We start from the raw sequence: 20582 nt of genomic DNA, 5'->3' as shown, positions 1-20582 counted from the left end.
CAGCCCCAGTGGGCATTAGGCCAAGTGAACTCTGCATGCTCGTTCACGCACAAAACATCGTAAATAAGCAATGTGCTTCTACATGCATGGCCAAGTAGAATCCGGCTCCCGGGGCAAGATGGTAAAGGGTCAGACGCACACTATGAAGACAGACCAGGGCAAGATGTCAAAGGGACACACACACTCTGAAGACAAAGATCCCATGTCTTCCACCTGGTTAGTCCTCCTTCAGACATACGTGTATATATGAAGGATATATATATATATATATATATATATATATATATATATAGTCTGTGTTTTCAGTGAAAGTACTTGTTTTCCATGGCGATGATAGCGTGGAGCTGAGACTGTACCACCCAGAGACAGGGCCTCAAGATTAGTGATTTTTAATTAACCAAAAGCAAGAATTGTCACTAGGCTCAGACCAGACATCTGAGTCCATTCTTGGGGTTTGCCATTCATTTCATAAGATGAATTTTCCCCTTGGTAGTGATTTCTACCTTGCCTCCATTTACTCCTTGATCATGAGGGATTTGAGTGAAGCCACCCTGAACCTCACCGGCTCACGGGTCCCTATAAACCTCCTGCAGGCGGACCTAGCCTTCTGTGTCACGTCTGTTGAGAGGGAGCAAGGATGGAGCAGAACTGTGCTTAGAGTGGGTGGCCGGTTAAGGACTCAGAGGGTTTCCCCACTTTTCTCTCCTTGTGGGGATCCCTGCCGCATCCACAGGGAGAAAGAGGGCAGCCGTCTGCAGTTCTGCTTGAGAGTCAAACACTATCTGGAGTCCCCACAGTGAGGATGCATTGCTTCACAGTCAGTCCCCTGCCTCGGAACCTCACCGAGGAAAGATGAGGGTGGACACTGGGTCTCTTTGAGCCAAGTGGACACTGAGTCTCTTCCTGCATGGAGGAGGGAAGCTGGAGGTTACTAGACACAGACTCTGACCACTGAGTGTTAGCTGCCAGGAAATAAAGAGCAAGCAGGGCGCTCTTGGCCTGGGCCTTCCCCATGGAGGAAGCGGTAGGTATTCACCCAGTTCCAGAAAGACTTGATGGAAGTGGGCATGTACAACAAGCAGACAGGTGGCCATCTGGAGTCCCCGACCTGGAAAAGGAGGGCTCTGGAGGAGGGAATATGAAATGGGAGCTTCGAGACCCCTGCCCAGAGAACACAGCCAGAGCAATACTCCATCCCTGAAGGCCTGAAGGGGAATGCCTGAAAAAAGGGTAGTCATTCTTATTACACCTCTATTAGCTTGCATTTCTTTAAAAAAATAGTATTTTATTATTATGTGTGTAGGGGTGCTCACGGAGACCAGAAAGGAGGCCGGATTTCCTGGAGTTGCAGGCTGTTGTGAGCAGCCCAGCATGGATTCTGGAAAGTCAACTTGGGTCCTCTGGATGAGTGGCAAGTATTTGTAAGTGCTGAGCCATCTCTCCTGCAACCACACTGGCATTTTGACTGAGGAAAAGAAGATGGATGGGTCCTTGGGGACAGAGACGATTGTCACCCATGCAGCCTGAGACAATGCCGAGGAAAGCTTCTAACCTGGCTGACTTTACTGGACGGGTCAACGGTCTCTGGCCCCAGCTCTGTGGTTCTTGTCCTAGCGAATGTCTTCCATCCCATTCCTCAGGAAGTCCATTAGGAGCGGTGTGCAGGACACAGAGGTCTCTATTGTTTTGTCCCCAGAGCGATCCAGCGCTCCAGTTCTCTGTCATAACAGGGCTTAAGGGACCTTGGCTAAGCTGGCTGTCCCACGGAGTACTGTGGCGGTAGATTGTGTTGATGCCGCTTTGCTAATTGGACCTGATGCTAAGGGGGGTAGCTGGAATCCTAGATGTCACCGTGGTAAGAGCTAGGAGAGCCAGCAGTTCAGGAGGCTGTCACCCCAGGGCCCAGATGGCCTAAGCCACCTTGGAACATCATCCTTCCCTCCCTCCTTCCCTCCCTCCCTTTCATTACCTTCTCTTTTCTTTCTGTGTGTGCATATTCATGGGGGGGCTGTAGGTGTGGGCACAGTTGTGTTGGGGTTGGGTTGGAAGTCAGAAGCCTACCTTGAGCATTGTCTCTCAGGAACTATGAACCTTTTTAAATTTAATTTTTTAGATTTAATTTTTAAGAAGAGTAGAATTAATGTTCCATTACCACTTATCAGATGGCAGTTGGGTATAAATTTCTGTACTTGATACTTCTTCACAGATTAGAAAACAACAGGTTTTAACCAACTGGTGGCTGGTTTTACCTTTTCAGAACAAGGTTAGGCAAATCCATTAACAGAGGCTTCTAGGTTTTCCTTCTTAGCCCCAGAAAAAGCCACTGGCCTTTGGACCCACATATAAGACTTGAAGGTCAGCAGGCCTGTGAGTTCACTGTTCGCGGCAACGTCCTGACAGTCCTCCACAGCCACTTCAAGGAGTGTGGCATGCTGGATACTTCTCAGAGGGGAAATGAAAGGGGCTGATCCTTCTGCAAGGTCTCCAGTCTGGGAGAGCCAACATTCCAAGCTTACTTCCTGCAGCATCCAGGGCCTCCTGCAAAGCTTCCATGCTCTTGATCAGCTTCACCATTTGGGCTGTTGTGGGAAGGCACCTGCTGAACTACTGAAGAAACAGACCTGAACCCCCAGACAGAGCATGCGCTAAATTTAATATAATTTATTAGTGTTGTGTGTGTGCATGTCCTTAGCACTTCGGTATACAAGATGACCTGTGGCTCTCAGTCACGCTTCTCCCATACCCTAGGGCTCCATCAATAGGTGGAAGAAGCCTTGGGAGCCAGAATGTAGCCTACACAGGGCAGTGTGAACTTCTATTACGGCTACGCCCCTGCTGTGTGTCCAAGCAGCGAACAGCAGAGGGCGCTGCTGAGCAACAGTTCCCGTAGCGGGGAAGGTAACAACCTGGAGATTAATTCTACTCTCCCTCGGGGAAGAGAAGATCCCTTTCCATACAAAGAGTTAGAAGCTGGGCTGCACATGTGTCTGTTTCCCTCACCTCCAGCGGTTTTGCTGAAGCCATGATGGCAGGTCACACAGACCTTTTGCTATTGTCGAACGACTCCCCTGCCTGGAGGGGGTGTTTTATTGCTAGGGCACAGGAGCAGGGAGCTGGCTGGCTTTACCTCCTCTGTCACCCAGCGCCTTGCTGATGGGCTAGAGAAAGGAATTGCTAGGGCTGAGACAGGGTCAGTTGGGGCCGTGTCGTAGGATGTATGTGGATGAGGGGGCGTGGGCTAATGGCCGGATGTACCTTTCCATAGTCAGAGCAATGGGCCGGGAACCAAGCAGTGAAGGTGGGGTCGGTGGGAGGGGGTCTTTCACTTCCGTCCTGCAGATACACTGCAGGAGGGCCGCTGGTTATCTGTTGCCCGTTTTTTGTCGTCTTGGACTTGGGGTTCTGGAGCAGCTCAATCTAGCAGCGGCTCTCAATCTCCCTAGTGCTGCAAACCTTTAACACAATTCCTCTTGTGGTAGCCCCCAACCATAAAATTAAATAACTATAATTTTGCTACTGTTATGAAGCATAATGTAAATATCTGTGTTTTCTGATGGTCTTAGGCCACCCCTGTGAAAGGGTATTTGGTTCACAAAGGGGTTGCGATCCACAGGTTGAGAACTATTGCTCTAGCGGGTACAGAGGTTTCTCCTGATGAAGTAAGAAGAAAACAGAAAAACATAGTTCAGAATTTTTTTAAAAATATTTATTTATTATGTATACAATATTCTGTCTGTGTGTATGCCTGCAGGCCAGAAGAGGGCACCAGACCCCATTACAGATGGTTTTGAGCCACCATGTGGTTGCTGGGAATTGAACTCAGGACCTTTGGAAGAGCAGGCAATGCTCTTAACCTCTGAGCCATCTCTCCAGCCCCCAGAATTTTTTTTAAGTGCCATGTAAGTAAGAAAAAGAAAACAAAACCTAACTTATTAGTGCTGAGGAGTGAAATTCATAGCCCTACATAGTTTGTTGATATTATTACTTTAACTGATGAACACTTTCAAATACACACAGAAATACAAAGAAGTGTAAATAGCTCAAAATATACCTACAGAGTGAGGGGGAGAATTTCCCAGCTTCTCCCTTTCGCTGTCCTCCTGATGTCTGTGAGTGTCTCCCATTGGCTCAAACCAGCCAGCAGCCATAACAAAGCATGCTGGGAGTTTCTGGGTTGTCCCTGCAGCGAATGCAGAGTCCTGGCTTTCCTCCCTTGCTCCTCCCTCTGAGTTTAGCCCAGCAGCCTGCTGAGGGTTCAGAGAAGGGATATGAGAGCCAATGGGGCCCACACCTGGCACATCGACAGAGGCCCTGAAGCCCTCCCGGGCTATATAAAAATACACAGCCCGAATAACTTATGACATATCTGCTCTTTCTTGACTGTTAAAATCATGCTAAAGACTGTGTAGTGATATAAAACTCTTGTGCGAAATTATGTATGTGGTAGTTGATGCTCATTTGACAACATCCGTCTCCTCTCAGCAGTAAAATGACACCTACCTACTTTATAAAGTCCCAATCCTTGATAGAAAAAGTCTGTGAAGAGCAAAAATCTTTGTTCTTTCCGTATGATGATGGGACCTAATTATCTAGGGAAATATGTAGGAGGAAGATGAGTTTGGGGAAAAGGGTGGGAATTAGGGGTTTAACAGAGGGAAGCGGGGGAAAGTGGCTTCGACTCACTCCAGACAGAACTGGGAAATGAGTGCTTAGTGATTTGCAGCTGAATGAATAATGTGACAAAGAAAACGAGACACATTTTCCACTCGACAAAGTTGTCTAAGTGGTGAGGCGGGGCATAGTGCCAGCCCTTAGCAGACACAGGGCCCTCAAGAAGAGCTGGCTGCCCAGGTAAGAGGGAACAGGTGGAGAAGGGATGCGGGGAAGCCCACTGGAATGAAGTATTATCCAAACCAAAAGGAGGGTAGAAAAGCCCCCTCATTCATGACCAGCATGGTGCCATGTAAGGAGAAGCCACTGACTGGTTCTGTACCCTACCAAATTGCCAAACTCTCTGGATCAGACTTTGTTTATCTCTAAAGTGAAAGTAATAATAGAGCCTCTGTGGGTAGAATGAACTGTGCTCGGCACATGAGGGATGCTGACTGATGCTGGGTCCTGGGACTTGTCCACACTCCCTGCCTCCCGGGTGCCCCAGCGGACAGGAGCTGTCCACAGTGCTGAAGCACACACCTTCTCTCCCCTCCTCCTATCCACAACTTTCCGTTCCTTTCTGATGTGGCTCCCCAGAGCCCTGGGGTCTGAACAGATCCAATTTTCCAAATGGTTTCTCTGGGCTCCTAAGGGGGACAGGAGGGAATGAACCATGTCTGAGGCACTCCCCAGGCAGGAGTCTCAGGAAGCTGGCACACAGCAGGAGCGGCAGGGCAGCCAGGACACCACGGGAGGCCCTGGGCCAGAGAGCGCTCAGACAGTTTGACCTCTGAGGACTGGGTGTGGGGACCTCAGGACTGACAAAGATGCAGTGTCTACTCTAAAGGCCACCATGGCAGGTGAGTATACTGGGAGCATGCCCCGAAGAGAGGGGTGGGGTAAAGGGGGTGACCCTGGGCTGATGGGAATTCTCCATCCTTGTCCTGTGGGCTGCTATCACTCTGGTTTGGTGTCTTCATGCAGACAGACTTCTCCATCTCTGAGTTCCAGGACTCTGATGAGAGCCTTTAGCTCCGTGTTCTTGGCCTCATAAACCAAGCAGCAGCTAACCCTAAGGTCATCCCCAATTCTAAAAAAAAAAAAAAAAAAAAGTAAATCCCCTCCCCACTTCAGGGTGGCCCTTTCTGTGGCCATTACAGTGGGACCAAAGGAGCTTACGCCCTGGGGGGATATTTAGAAGAGAACATGGGTAAGCTTAGAGACAGAGATCCCTGTCTCTAGGTGTTCTACCAGCTCATGGAATATCAGTGCTGAAGGATGTTTAGAGACTTGAGATGTGCACCGAGCTCTCTTTGCACAGTTGAGGAAACCAGGGCCCAGAAAGGTGTGGACCATGTGCTACAAATCAGGACCAAAGCTGTAGTGAAAGGCTGCCCTGCCGTGTCCTACGACAGGCCACTGGCTGTAGTATTATTTAGGGACTGTGTCCTACCAGCAGGAACTCAGGGATATGGACTCTGTGTCCTGAATCAGCAGCAGAGCTCAGGTGAAAACCAGCCATTGCCTTATTCAGAAGTGGGCCTGTTAGGCTCTTCGGCTCTTAGGGTCCCTGCAGGTCACTGGCTACAGAACTCTTGAGATGCTGAGTCTGCCAGCAGGGAATTTTGCTGATATTCTGTAGGACAGAGAAAAGTGTACTCAGAGGGAAGTCCAAGCATCCTGGTTGAGAAGGTCAAATTCTGGGTGGAGCCTCCAAGCTGGATAGACTTGGGTCACAGCTCATCTTCCTACTAACTTCATGTCAGTTCCCCTAGCTTCTTCTTCTATACAGTGGGCTAGAGAGGCCGTTTAATCCAAGCAGGTCTGTGAAGGATGCCAGGGATGGAACACATAGGTGTAGCATGAACACTGTAACTCCAATTCTCTTGGACACACCCAGCACATGAGCTACAGCACTTGACACGTGGGCTTTGTTCCCTGGACCTTCGACTCTGCAGCCAGGACCTTTGGGTGGAGCTAGGCTTGAGGTGAACAGCGACATGGCAGGGAGGGCTTGGTCCTCCTAAGGACAAGCGAAAGAAGAAGCAGCAATCACAGGGTAATAGAGGTGGGACATTGAGTCCCACCATACTGAGACTTCTGAGGAGTTTTGCTGCTTATATTCTCAGAGGAAGAAGACAGACTTGGAGGCAAGGGATTGGGTCTTGGTGTTATTTCTGTAGGCAATATCCTGTTTGAAGTCCAGCCTGGGGCTCAGCTTGTATTCACAGTTCTGAGCCAGTCCTACGGAGTCCTTCAGATCATGGCTCCAAGTGTCTTATGTACCAATATGAGAAACGGCCAAAAGGCTAGACAGTGAGGCTCATTCATGCTCCTCCCCCAGGACTGCAGCAGGACCTGAACCTTGAATGCCAGGACTGGATAGCACCACACAGGAAGACCCGACTTCCCTGCCAGAGCCGGTGGGGGCTCACTGTCTGTCATCCGAGGAAAGCCTCTTCCATATCAGTTCTCACTGTGGTATTTTGGGGTGTCCTGTGGGCTGACTCCCTTTCCCCACCAGCATGGGCAAGAGAGACCTTCATCCTTGGGGTCCTGGGTCCCTGGGACTGTGACCCCATCTTTGCTCAGGCACTCCCCAGGATGGCTGCCCAATTGGCTGTAGATCGAGTCAACCAGGATGCCTCCCTGCTGCTGGGCTCACATTTGGATTTCAAGGTCATACCCACAAGCTGTGATACCCCCCATGCCCTGGCCACATTCGTGGCCCACAAGGACACAGTGGCTGCTTTTGTGGGCCCTGTCAATCCTGGATACTGCCCAGCGGCAGCTCTGCTGGCCCAAGGCTGGGGCAAGTCCCTCTTCTCCTGGGCCTGTGGAGCTCCAGAGGGAGGAGGTGAGTTGGTGCCCACTCTGCCTTCTGCTGTCCATGTGCTACTGTCTGTCATGAGATACTTCGGCTGGGCCCGCTTGGCCATCGTGTCCTCTCACCAGGACATCTGGTTAGCCACAGCCCAGCAGCTGGCCACAGCTTTCAGGGCCCACGGGCTCTCCATTGGACTGGTGACCTCTTTGGGACCTGGAGAGAAGGAGGCCACGAAGGTTTGCAAACAACTCCACAGTGTGCGTGGTCTGAAAAGTAAGTATGCCTGGGTCCACCCTGCTGTAGGCAGCCGGGACGTCACATGGTCACAAGGAGGCCCTGTCTATACCAGCTGGACTGAGCTCTTGTCAAGTCTCCATCCTTGCTGAAGGCTTCCTCTGGCAGTCCAGAGAGTGAGGAGTTTGTCATAGTATTCTGGCAGAGCGTCAGGATCATAAGCTTGGTCCAAATGTGGGTTGTGAAGTCCACGGCATTCTTGGTGGTTGTCTTTGAAAGTTTCAGGAGTGTAACAAAGATCTAATCGTGGCTAGCATTAAAGAAAAAGAGAGGAAGAAAGGGAAGGAGGGAGGGAAGGAGGGAGGGAGGAAGGGAGGGAGGGAGGGAGGAAGAGAGAATAAAAAGAATAGAATTGAGAATAAAATAAAATAGAACAGTGTGTGGTGTGTGTGTGTGCATGCGTGTGTACGTGTGTATCTGTATGTGTGGTGTATGTGTGAGTGTGTATTTGTATGCGTTTGCATGAGTGTGTATATGTGTGTGCATGTGTGTGTATGTATGTGTGTATGTGTGTGGGTATGTGTATGAGTGTATGTGTGTGTGCGTGTGTGTGTGTATGAGTGTGTGTGTAGCTCTCAGAGCTACTTTCTTTGTATCCCACAGGTTCTGATCTGCTGTGTTTTCATTTTCATTTGATTCTAGAAATTTAAAAGTTCACCTTCCAATTCTTTGACAACTCATTCATTATTCAGGACTGCGCCGTTCAGTCTCCAGTTTGCACAGGTTCTCTCGCTATTGATTTATGGTTTCAGTACACTGACATCAGATACAATAGATAAAATTATCTCAGGTTTTTTTTATTTGTTCAGAGTTGCTCTGTGTCCAAAAATGCAGCCAGTTAGTCGTCCACTCTTACTGTGCTGAAATCAACTGGCACCTTTGCATCCGGTATTGTTTGTTTCATGAAACTGGGTACCTCAGTGTTCAGTGCATATATGTTCATATTGGCAGTACCATCCTAAAAGACCATTCCTTTAACCAAACACACTGACTTTGTCTTTTCTGATTTTTTAAAATTTGAAGTTTATTTAGCCAGATATTAGAATTGCAACACTTGCATGCTTTCCATTAACTTGGAATATCTTTTATTATCCTTCAAACAAAGGCTGTCTTTCTTATAGACAACAAATAGATGGGTGCTGTTTTTGTTTTTTTTTAATTCTTTGATATCTAATCCAATAATCTATGTCTTTAATTAAGGAATTGAAACTGTTAGCATTCAGGATTTTTATTGAAATGCATGCATTCATTTCTGTCACTTTGTTATTTTTGTAATATTTGGTACTTTCCCAGTCCTAAATGAGTTACATCTTTCTTGTGTAGTTTATCCTTTTTTGTCTCCTTATGGATGTGTTTATCTTTCTCGTTTGTGTCATGCTAGCTCAGTGGTCATGAATGTCTTTGCTTTTGTTTTATATAGAAGGATAGTGTGAGGAATAACTTTGCTGGGAATAGTAATCTGCGCTCTCAGTTAATTATCTTTCAGGGATTGAAGTACTGTCCATGACTCTTAGGATTCCTGTTGAGCCATCTGCTATTACCATGCTAGACCTGTTCTGGATGGGACTTGGCACTTCTCTAATGCAGCTCTCAACACAGACCCTTTGCTCTGAATCATCAGTGTTTCAGCTGTGCTATGACACGGGGCTGTCTTGTCTGTCTGACATGCTAAACGCCTCTTTATCTGGATAGTCCCCTAGGTTTTGGAAATTCTCTGATACTCTTATTAAATGTATATTCCATGCATTTCCTTGGAATTCTCCTTCTTCTATGTCCATGGCTCGTAGGTCTAGCCCTTTAATGGCACTGAATTGACCTCATGTGCTCTGTTCACACTTTCTTGTCTTCACCACTGTCTGAATATTGGAATTCATGTACTTTGACTTCAAGACCCGACAGTCTCTGTCTAACGCTTGATTCATTTTGCGCTGAGGTTTTCCACTAAGTTTTTTTATTGAGTTATTGAACTATTCACCTTCACTATTTGAACTTGACCTCCAGTATCTCTTTTGAAATCAGTAATGATGGTGATGATGTGTGTATGTATGATGATGTGTATTATGATGTGAGTGTGTGGATGCCCATGCTATGGAACACAGGCGTGTTCTGGGGATTGAGCACAGGCTGTCAGATCTGCAACATAGTGGCAAGCATCTTTACCCACTATCCTCTTCTTCCAGTGTTTCTTTGTATGGAATCCCCTTCCATACAAATGCTGACTTCTTCCATTTGCTGCTTGTTTGTGTCCTCTTTAGTTCATGCAGTAATTTCTTTGCAGCCTCTTTGATTTTAGGATTATAGTGACCTCAGCCATAATCACTATGGAGTCAGACTGAGGTCACCTCTCAACTCATACCCGGAATGCTTAGGGGCTGGGACTAGAAGTGTGACCACAGATTTGGGGAGCTCCGAGGGCCTCGGGATTTGGGTTTCCGGCAAGTGCTGAAGTGTGAAGGTGACCCTGTCCTGTTCACCCCCAGTTGTGGTGCTGTGCATGCACTCGGCGCTGCTGGGGGGCCTGGAGCAGAGTACGCTGCTGCGCCGCGCGTGGGAGGAGGGCCTGGCAGACGGGAGACTCGTCTTCCTGCCCTACGACGCTCTGCTCTTTGCCCTGCCCTACCGCAACCGCTCCTACCTGGCCCTGGGTGACCGTGGACCCTTGCAGGAAGCCTATGACGCGATTCTCACTATCAGCCTGGAGTCCGGTCCTGAGAATCATGCTTTCACCGCTACCAAGATGAGTGGAGGGGCTCCTTCCCTACTGGAGACAGAGCAGGTGGGTGTGTCGGTTCGCTGCAGCCTGGAAGGTGGGACCCTGAGTCAGAATATGGGCACACTGCATCCACTACAGACCTCTGCCTGGGCTAGGGACCCACTGGGATAGCCAGCCCCACCCCACTGTGGCCACATGACCTGTGCCTGCCTAGCCCGCAGGTGCTGGCTTGTGCCCGCCCCCATCTTCCTGCCTGCTATATAACCTCCAGGCATGGTGGACTCAGTTGCACTTTCTCTTGGGGCACCCCACTTCTCTTCCATCACATCTCTCTAGCGGGCTGTGGAGACTAGAAGAAGGTGTCGGGAGTGGGTTTCTGGAGGTCACCACTGTGAATCTGAAAAGGACTAGTGGTGGTGGGGGAGTGACTACTGGCATGGTTTTGGCTTATAGGAGTCAGCCGAACCCCAGTGCCTGCTTTGAATGAAGGAAAACAGACTGCCTTGAGGTGGTGACAGGGATGCAGGAGCTGATGGAGGTTGTTCATCTAAAGATAAGAACTGAGGCTTTTATGTGCCATCATGTCAGGTGACAGGGGGCTGGTAATAAAAAAGACAAGGTTCATTCTACTGGGGGATGTAAACCAAAACCAGGAAACAAGATAAACAAATCCAAACAGTGATCATTCTGCCAAGAAGGTAGACCAGGACCGAAGGATGGAGAGAGGTTAGAATAGGGGAATGGACAGTGGGGACAGGATGGACCAGAAAGACCTCCATGAGGAGAAGACTCTTGAGTGGAGCCCTGAGGGATTGGGAAACATTCAAATGAGGACCCAAACAAAGAGCAACGAGGTAGAAACTGCTAAAGCCAAGAGTTTAGCTTTTGGAAGGTTTGAGATGCCTACAAGACTTCTGAGATAGAGGAAGAAGCATAGTGTTGGCAGTCATGGAGGCAGTGAGGTTGTTCAGTGGGGCTGGGGCAATGTGTGTCCAAAGAGACTGTTTGGGGGAGAGAATGACCATCTAAACAATCCTGCAAGCCCGTGAGATGTCCAGGGTGGTAGGATGAAGACTTTCTCTTCCACAGGTGTCCCCACTCTTTGGAACGATCTACGATGCTGTCATCCTCTTGGCCTATGCCCTGAACCGCTCTGAGAACCATGGAGCAGGGCTCTCAGGGGCTCACTTAGGGGACCACACAAGAACTCTTGATGTGGCTGGTTTTAGCCAGAGAATCCAGATGGATGGGAAAGGCAGAAGGCTAGCCCAATATGTTATCCTGGACACAGACGGTGAAGGAAGCCAGTTGGTTCCCACCCACATCCTGGACACAAACACATGGCAGGTACAGGCCCTGGGAAAGGCTATACACTTCCCTGGAGGGAGCCCTCCAGCCCGTGATGCCAGCTGCTGGTTCGACCCCAACACACTATGCATAAGAGGTAATTCACTGCTCACCCACTAATCTCTCATCTGTCTAGCCATTCATCTGCCCATCCAATCCATACACCTCTTCCATCCATCTGCCTAACCATCCTTCATCCATCCATCCATCCATCCATCCGTTCATCCACCCATCTTCTCACTGGTCTACCTATCCTTCTATCCATCTGTCTACTCATCCACCCATCCATCCATCCATTCTTCCATCATCCACCCATCTATCTATCCACACACCAACCCATCTATCCATCTACCATCTTCTCACTGGCCTACCTATCCTTCCATCCATCTGTCTACTCATCCACCCATCCATCCATCCATCTATCCATCCATCCTTCCATCCATCCATCCATCCATCCATCCTTCCATCCATCCCACATACCCACCCATCTATCCATCCACCATCTTCTCACTGGCCTAACTACCTTCCATCAAGGTACCACCAACTCTATTCACCTATCTAGCCCAACCACACACTCGTTCATGACTCTATCTTTTCTCTCCAACTGTTTACAAATCCACCTTTACTAAAACTCTCTACGTGGATAGTTCTGTAAAGGGGGGCAAGAGAAAATATAAAGAAGAGCTATGACCTTTAAAAGGAGGTGTGGCCAGTAGCTAAGAAACACCAGGAGACCAGCAAGGCCTCCTTTGGGTGATCAGGGCTAGGATGCCCCCAGCTCACAGATCTCCTAAAATTCCCACAGCATTACCTCCCATAGACAACATTAAAGAATTGAAGTTCAGAAAGTCTTGGTGACTTGCCAGAGTCACACAAGAAGTCAGTGGCTGAGCTCATGCTGGACCCAAGTCTGTTGGCTCCAAGTACAGGATTCATTTTCCTTATGTCCACTGGGGGCTGCGGGACAAGACACCCACACAGACTGATTTCTGTCATTCATCCATCCTGGCCATTGTCCTTTATGACACACGTGACTATGAACGCAGGGAAGTGCACACATGTGCATACAGTCACATACATGCAAGCACATCCCCTAAAGCACACATGCTCACTGTGGCAGCAGTGACAGGTGGACCAGGCTTGGGTATGTTCCTGTCTGTGCCTCCTTTTGTCCTAGGCTTGGCCAACCCTGTTCTTCCAGACCAAATCTGTAGACACAGCAACTCTTGCACCCTCCCAGACACATGCCACCCCATCAGGCCTCCCTTGGCAGGAATGCTTGGGTTTCTGACCCCAGGGCCACCTCAGCTTGCTTGAGCACATCTGCTCTGAGATGTGTGTGTTCCTCTCATAAGTGAGCACTCAAGCCCCGAGCCACATCCCTGACTCCAAGGTCCTTACACATCAGCTCCTCCCGAGTTTCATGCACACAGCAGGGTGCCTAACCAGGCAGCATTGTAGCTGGAGACTTTTCTCTAGCCTGCCTGCTCCCGCTGGACTGGGTTTCTCTCCCGCCTGCTGGTCCCTGCAGCTGCTTATAAAATAATCACTCGGAGGCTTAATATTAATTATGATTGTTTGACCAATGGCTCAGGCTTCTTACTGGCATTTGTTTACCAATGGTAATAAAATGGCATACAGAGGGGCATCCCACATCACGGGATTATCCTCCTTGCAGACGGAATGTGAATACCAAGAAGCCTTCTTGGGGAGGGAAGGGAGCTGAAACCCTCACCTGCCCATCTGCCCCTCTTTTCTTCTACAAATAGCAAATCCCACCTCCTGTTCTGCCACTGCTCACTCTCAGGAGGAGAGAGCAGAACATAGAGCGCCCTCCCGTGGATACTCTTGAAAACAAAGGCCTCCAGGGGTTTCAGCTTGTGACCCGCAGGAATGGCTGGAGACCTCACAGGGCAGGGACTGGAGGAGGCAGTAGCCGGGCTGTGAGGGGATGGTCACTGCTTTAATGACACCTGCCTCTTTCCCCCCTCTTACCCCCCCCCCACAGGTGTGCAGCCACCAGATGGCCTCCTGACTCTGACACTGGCCTGTGCCTTGGCACTGATTGGGGGAGTCCTTGCTTACCTCATCAGGTAAAGCTGACAGACCCGGCTCAAGCTTTCTGCATCCCGTCCAATGGGGTCCTGTCCATTAGCAACCGACAGGGGCTTTCCCCACCTCTACTTCCTGATCTCAGGGCCTACAGCCTCCTAGGAGCCCTGGTTGCCTCCTGAGAGCTCTGCTTGAGACTTGCGGCAGAAGCCTGTGGTTCTGGATGAGGCTCTGCCTCTGAGCTTCAGGCTCCTGTTTGTGCAGTGCGGGACTAGCCAGATCCAGCCCAGGGATTCCCTCAGCGTTACAAACTCTTCTTCCCTCTGTGTGCCTGAATTCAGAAGCTCCAAAGCTCTCACCTCTAACAAGGAAACGGGTGTAGGCATCAGTAGGCCCATCAGGGAAGTGGCAGACCTGATCCCAAGGCCAATGGTCTGAGTACACAGTATTCAGTGCTCACCAACCCTGAAGCTGACACAGGAGGAGATGTGGAAGGCAGGGCTGAGAGTCTGACCGAGGCCCTGCTGTCTCTCACTTCTAGGTTAGGCCTCCAGCAGCTGCAGCTGGTGCGGGGCCCCCATCGAATCCTGCTGACAGCCCAGGACCTCACCTTCCTCCAGAGGACTCCCAGTCGGCGGGTGGGTGGGCAGACCTGGGCTGGGTGGGCAGGTAGGCAGAGGGGCAGGTTGGGTCTGACATCTTGATCACCCCTGCTCCTGTCCCAGAGGCTGCGTGGGGATGGTGGCAGCGAGCCAAGAAGTATGGTGGAAGGTGGGAGCCCAAGGTCGGTGATTCAGGGGTCAGCAAGGAGCCTACCGGCCGTCCTGGAACATCCCAACGTGGCCCTGTACCAGGTGAGGGCTGTCGCTACCCTACGCCAGCCCTGCAAGACTGTCTTTGGCTTCTGGGGTCTCCTTCTGTTGCAACTTTCCTGGTTCCCCTAGCACACAGACATCAGCCCCAGAACTAGGAAACAGGACACTTCCCTCCCATCAGCGTGGTTCAGGGGCTGACCTTGGGAATCAGTCAGTCTCAGCTGCTTGGCTTTTTTCGGCTTTGGCCCAGAATGCCCACCTGCTCAAGCAGTGAGATCCCCAGACCCTAAAACCCAGGTGAAGGCAATACCCAGTCACAGGCACCTCCAGCTCACAGGGAATCTACAGAGTCAAAGGTCAGAAAAGCCTTATCACGGTTGCTGAGAACATAGCCATTTTCCAGAGGCCATTAGTCTCAAGTACAAGTATTTACTAATATATGGTTCTTTGCCTATGGCTGCTGTGCTTACTGAACTTGGCTAATTGTTTCCATAGGAAACAGTACAGGCTCTTGTGGCTTATTTTCCACCTTCTCCCCGCCCCTCAGCAACCCCACCTTTTTGTTCTAAAGCGGGGCTTTTATGACACACAGAGCACAATAGCCAGCAGGCTGCAGGTGAGGCTACGCGGAGGTGACCCGCTAGGGACCAGCGAGCCACTAGGGACTGTGGGGGCAACCCGCTAGGGACCAGAGCTGGGGGTGGGGGCTGGGACCACGCTGGGAGCTGGGCCTTGTCCTCTCACACCCTTCTGGAATCCCTAGACACAACTTGAGTATCACAGGTGCCTGAGCCCTGCATGGTAAAGCTGGCCTCCAGCCAGGACCTGCTCATTGGCTGTACCTCATTAGTCCTCATTGGAAGCTGAGGCTCGGACTAGATGTTATCTACCTAGGTCTCAGGGTTCCAGGGAGGTAGAGTGAGGAAGGGTCCACCAGTCAGAGCCTTGCCCCCCCCCCCCCCGAGTCTCAATAAAGTCTGTGTAGTGAGGAGCGGCAGGCTGCTGCCCGGCTCCTGAACAGCTAGCTTATGCCCCGAAATAGTTACACGGAAACTGTATTCTTTTAATCACTGCTTGGCCCATTAGCTCTAGCCTTTTACTGGCTAACTCTCACATCGTGATTAACCCATTTCTAATGAGTGTAGCACCACGAGGTGGTGTCTTACCAGGAATATTCTTAACCTGCGTCCATCTCAGAGAGGAGAGCTAAGGCGACTCTGCCTCACTTCCCTTCTTCCCAGCATTCTGTTCTGTCTACTCCGCCTACCTAATTTTCTGTCCTATCAAAGGCCAAGCAGTTTCTTTATTAATTAACCAATGAAAGCAACAGATAGACAAATGACCCATCTCCATCAAGTCTGCTTACTGCTCCCATTGACAGGGTATGCCCCGCTCAGAACGCAGAAGAAGGGGATGTATAGGGTAGCAGCTAAGTGCAAGAGATGATGGATTGGCTTGAGATGGCCCAGCTGGTGAACTAAAGCGGGCAGGCTCTTGTTCTTATGTTCATGTCTATTTATTTATGTTTTCTTTAGCATCCCGACCACAGCTATCCCTCTCTGCTCTCCTCCCAGTGTCCCCCTTCTCCCCGCACCGATCTACTCCTTCACCTCTGTTTCTCTCCAGTCCTGGAACTCGCTCTGTAGACCAGGCTGGCCTTGAACTCACAGAGATCTGCCTGCCTCTGCATCCCAAGTGCTAGTGCTGGGATTATAAAAACAAAACAAAACAAAACCCTCTTGTTTTGCTTAAACAGGGAGACTGGGTGTGGCTGAAGAAGTTTGAAGCAGGCACGGCTCCTGAGCTGCGGCGGAGCAGCCTCAGACTCCTGAGGAAGGTAGGACCATAGACAGAGGGGTGCAGGGGGCCAGAGAGGCATGTGCTCAGGACACCCCCACTGTCTAGACTGGTCCCTACTCTCTGGGCAGGCTTCTGGCCCGAGAGTCATTGCTTTCATTGTTAGCACTGCCCAGTGACATGTCATCATCGTGGTCACCATCACACACCAGCATCCCGCAAGCCATGTCGAATACTAACATAAGCCTTATAGCTCTCTGGCAAACTCTTCCTCCCCCAGCAATGGAATCTGGGTACCACCAAGGGTCCTCAGTCTGTGCCTGCTTCCCTGTATCCATCCCTGTATCTGTTGTTTACTCATAAGCCGGGCAGAGTTTGGGGCTTAGGAGAAGAGGTTCTGTTTCCCGAGGGAACTTCAGTCACCATCAAGGACCGTATAAGCACCTTCTCCCAAAAATATCACCATCAGAGAGGCACAGGGGAGGGAAGGCAGAACTCAGGAAGATCTCCTGGTGTCCTGCCTCCGTGGACTACCTGGTGTCCCCTCCCTGTAAGACAGAGCCAACACTACCCAGCCCAGGAGAGCTGTGAGAAGGGCAGGGTTCAGGAAGATCTCCTGGTGTCCTACTTCCCTGGACCACCTGGTGTCCCCTCCCTGTAAGACAGAGCCAACACTACCCAGCCCAGGAGAGCCGTGAGAAGGACAGGGTGTATACAGAACAACCCAGAACTGTCCCTGGCAAGTGGCATGCCTTTGAGAAATGGGGGATTTCATCAGATTGTGGCTTTAGTTATTTTTTATTATACCCAGCACTGGCTATCTGAAATGAAATTCCGAGAGATTACATGACAGGGGCAGTTAGGCACTTCCCTTGTAGCCAGTGTGAGCAGCATCTCTGAGAAAGGTCAACCAAGTTTGGGGGCTGCTTCAGGGTAGCCCCAGAACTTCTCTGAGTCTTCACTGTGTGCCATTCTGACTATCCATTGGAGTATAACAATGTACTCCAAGACACAGTGGTCAAAAACAGCAGTGCTTTTATGACTTACACTTTCGTAAGGAATTTGGTTAGGGCTCAGTTGGGTGATTCTGTTCAGTTTTATGATGGGTGGAGATCAGCGTATGGGGTTCAGCAGTCAGAACTGGGCGAGCCGTGACCTGTAGACCAAATCCGACCCATTGCTTATCTTTATAAAGAAGTAGGGACACAGCCATGCTCTCTCCTTTATGTTTTGTCTCTAGCTGCGATCCCGTCTCCCTGGCAGGGTGAGTATTTGTGACGGAGATGTGCAAAGCCTAAAATATTTATTACTAGAACCTTTTTAGAAAATCTTGTGGTTTCTTGGTTCAGAGGGCCCAAAGATCTCCATTCATGAGCAAGGCCAGTGAGGATGGAGTCTGGTGTGATCTGACTTCTTTCTTAAACTCTTAAAGCTGTCTACTGGTCTCTCCGGATTCAGGGACGGTCTTGGGGTACTGCAAGAGATGGGAAATAGGAGCTGTCATTTCCTAAAACCTGGACCCCAAAACATATAAGACTGCCCCTGCGGTGTTCAGTAATTCACGGTAGTAACAGGGCACACTTAGGGAGGGACAGAGGTCACCTCTCCATGGCAGGAGTGGGAACGGCTTTGAGGCTGTTCTTGGGGCTCTCAGAGGAGGGAGAACATGCAGCCACCCCTCCCCATTTAGTTGATCTCTGAGCCATCTTTGTGAAGAAGGCCTTGCCAGTCAAGGGTTTGATCTGTCCAGTTTGGGCCCTGCGTTAGGGAGCTGCCTTCCTTCGCTGCAGTCAGGAGCCTTCCGATCAATATTGTAGGCTGCTGCAGAGAGGATTGATAGGATTCAGATCAATGGTATCAGTCAGGTGGAGAAACAGACCTAGATCTGACTCTGGAGGTTCCTACATCTTCTCCACTCATCTATCAATGATGCTTTCATTCATTCATTCATTCATTCACTCATTCATTCATTCTTCTACCAATCTGCCCTTCTATCCATCAATGTGTCTGTCTGCTCATCCCCCCACCTCTTCACCCATCCAATCCCTGTCCGTCTATATTCATCTGCCTGTCAGTCCATCCATTCAATTATCCACCCATCTACTGGCCATCCACCCACTACCCCTTATCTATCCACTTATCCTCTTGTTCATCTGCCCATCCATCCACCCATCAGCTCACACCATCCATGCACCCGTCCCAGGGCCTTGATGCCCAGGGGCCTCTAAGGTGCCGTTTGCCTCTGCAGATGCGGGAGATGCGGCATGAGAATGTCACTGCCTTCCTGGGCCTTTTCGTGGGCCCCGAGTTTTGTGCCATGGTGCTGGAGCACTGTCCCCGCGGCAGCCTAGAGGACCTGCTTCGGAATGAGGCCCTGAAGCTCGACTGGACCTTCAAGGCCTCCCTGCTGTTGGATCTGATCAGAGTGAGAGGCTCCCCAGGAGCTAAGAGTCAAGGGGGTGGGGAGATGGGACACGCTCAGATTTCCCACAGCTTTGTGTAAATGGAGACCCCACTTTCACTTCCCAGCCCCCCCAGACCCCAATAATCACACAAAAACTATATTAACTACAACACTGTCTAGCCAACAGCTCAGGCTTATTCTTAACTAGCTCTTACATCTTAGCCCATGTCTATTATTTTACATTTTACCACAAGGCTGCCTCACCTCTTGCTTCTTGGGCAGCTATGTGGTGTCTGTCTGACTCTGCCTTATTTCTCCCTCTCTGTTTGAATTTTCCACGTAGCTACAGTCTGCTCTGCCATAGGCCAAAGTATCTTCTTTATCAACCAATGGTGATAAACATATTCACAGCATACAGAGAGGAATCCCACATCAGCTTTGAAATCTGACAATATCAAACACAAGTTGAGGTCAGAGGCCTCTGGGTCCCGTGGACGTTCTATGGTCCTTCTCACTCCTCAATGACCTCACATGTCTCCTCCCAGGGTGTGAGGTATCTGCACCATCGGCGGTTCCCCCACGGGCGCCTCAAGTCCAGGAACTGTGTGGTGGACAGCCGTTTTGTGCTCAAGATCACTGACCATGGTTACGAAGAGTTCCTGGAATTCCACTGTTCTCCCAGGCCACAGCGAGACCCAGAAGGTTGGCTGGGTTATGGTAGGGGGCCACCTGTAGGGTGTGCTGTATTGGCATTTGTGAAGCAAGGGGAGGGGGAGGTACCCATAGTTTTTGTGTTGGGACCTGGAATTGGTGGGTTTTCTGTTCTGGAAGAACCTAAGGCCCTTGACCTGGGATTGCAGGAGAACAGATACTCCTAGGTCCTCTTGGGCGCAGAGTTGGCAGCAGGAGACCCTTTCTTACAATTGCAGAGCTTCTATGGACAGCTCCTGAGCTGCTGCGGGGGTCTGGGGGATCCGGGAAGGCCAGCTTCAAAGGCGATGTCTTCAGCCTGGGCATCATCCTGCAAGAGGTGCTTACCCGAGGCCCACCCTACTGCTCCTGGGGACTCTCAGCAGAAGGTACGTGTCCTCCTACCCCATCCCACTGTCCAGTCCCAAAGAACTGTCCTGCAGATTTTTGGGGTATCTCAGCCAGAAAGGTGGGGCAGAGGCACGCCGAGCTCTTGATGGATGGCCTTTTAATCCATAGGGGCCTGACTTTTGCCTTCTTCCACCAAAGTCCTGCCCAGTGGACACTGCCCATTTCAGGCCTGGGTTTAGAGAGTCAGGGAGGGGCAAGGTAACAGATGCAGGGAGCATTTGGTCTCTGTGCCTCACATCTGGAAGACCACCCAGATAGGCTCTGTAAGCCTTGCTTCCAGGTGAGGCCCTCCAGGTAGGGCATCAACCTTTGGGTGAGAGGATCAGAGACCTTCAGATGGGGATCAGTCCAAGCCTGCTTCTTCCTGGAATGTGCTTTCTCCACCCTTGGAAAGAGCAGAATCCAGAGCTTAGCTTTCTGAACTAGGTCTAGAGCCGGCTCCTCAACCATGCACCCTGCAATTTTGAATAAATCTTTTTTGGGTCAGTCTCAGTTTCCTTGCCCGTAAAATGGGGACCAGTGGGCCTGCCTCATAAAACCACCCTGTGTGCAGATTTGCACACAGATCCAGGGCCTGAA

At 50.3% G+C, this 20582-nt stretch overlaps 1 protein-coding gene across 1 annotated transcript in view; it reads left to right on the top strand.

Moving 5' to 3' along the window:
* The first annotated feature begins 5506 nt into the window (after window positions 1–5506).
* LOC121452679 (guanylate cyclase 2D-like) overlaps window positions 5507–20582 on the top strand; it is a 42208-nt gene continuing 27132 nt past the window's right edge. Inside the window, exons 1-11 of the mRNA XM_041658872.1 lie at window positions 5507–5513; window positions 6998–7753; window positions 10255–10550; window positions 11577–11931; window positions 13843–13927; window positions 14428–14524; window positions 14612–14740; window positions 16458–16538; window positions 18747–18923; window positions 19448–19604; window positions 19832–19981. Of these exons, the coding sequence (XP_041514806.1) occupies window positions 5507–5513; window positions 6998–7753; window positions 10255–10550; window positions 11577–11931; window positions 13843–13927; window positions 14428–14524; window positions 14612–14740; window positions 16458–16538; window positions 18747–18923; window positions 19448–19604; window positions 19832–19981 (2290 nt within the window). The remainder of the gene's footprint in view (window positions 5514–6997; window positions 7754–10254; window positions 10551–11576; window positions 11932–13842; window positions 13928–14427; window positions 14525–14611; window positions 14741–16457; window positions 16539–18746; window positions 18924–19447; window positions 19605–19831; window positions 19982–20582) is intronic.

The sequence above is a fragment of the Microtus oregoni genome, unplaced genomic scaffold (assembly GCF_018167655.1).
Source record: "Microtus oregoni isolate MIOR12 unplaced genomic scaffold, Mior012 000000F_ref0000247, whole genome shotgun sequence".
Lineage (NCBI taxonomy): Eukaryota > Metazoa > Chordata > Mammalia > Rodentia > Cricetidae > Microtus > Microtus oregoni.
This window is presented reverse-complemented; position numbering and strand designations above follow the sequence as displayed.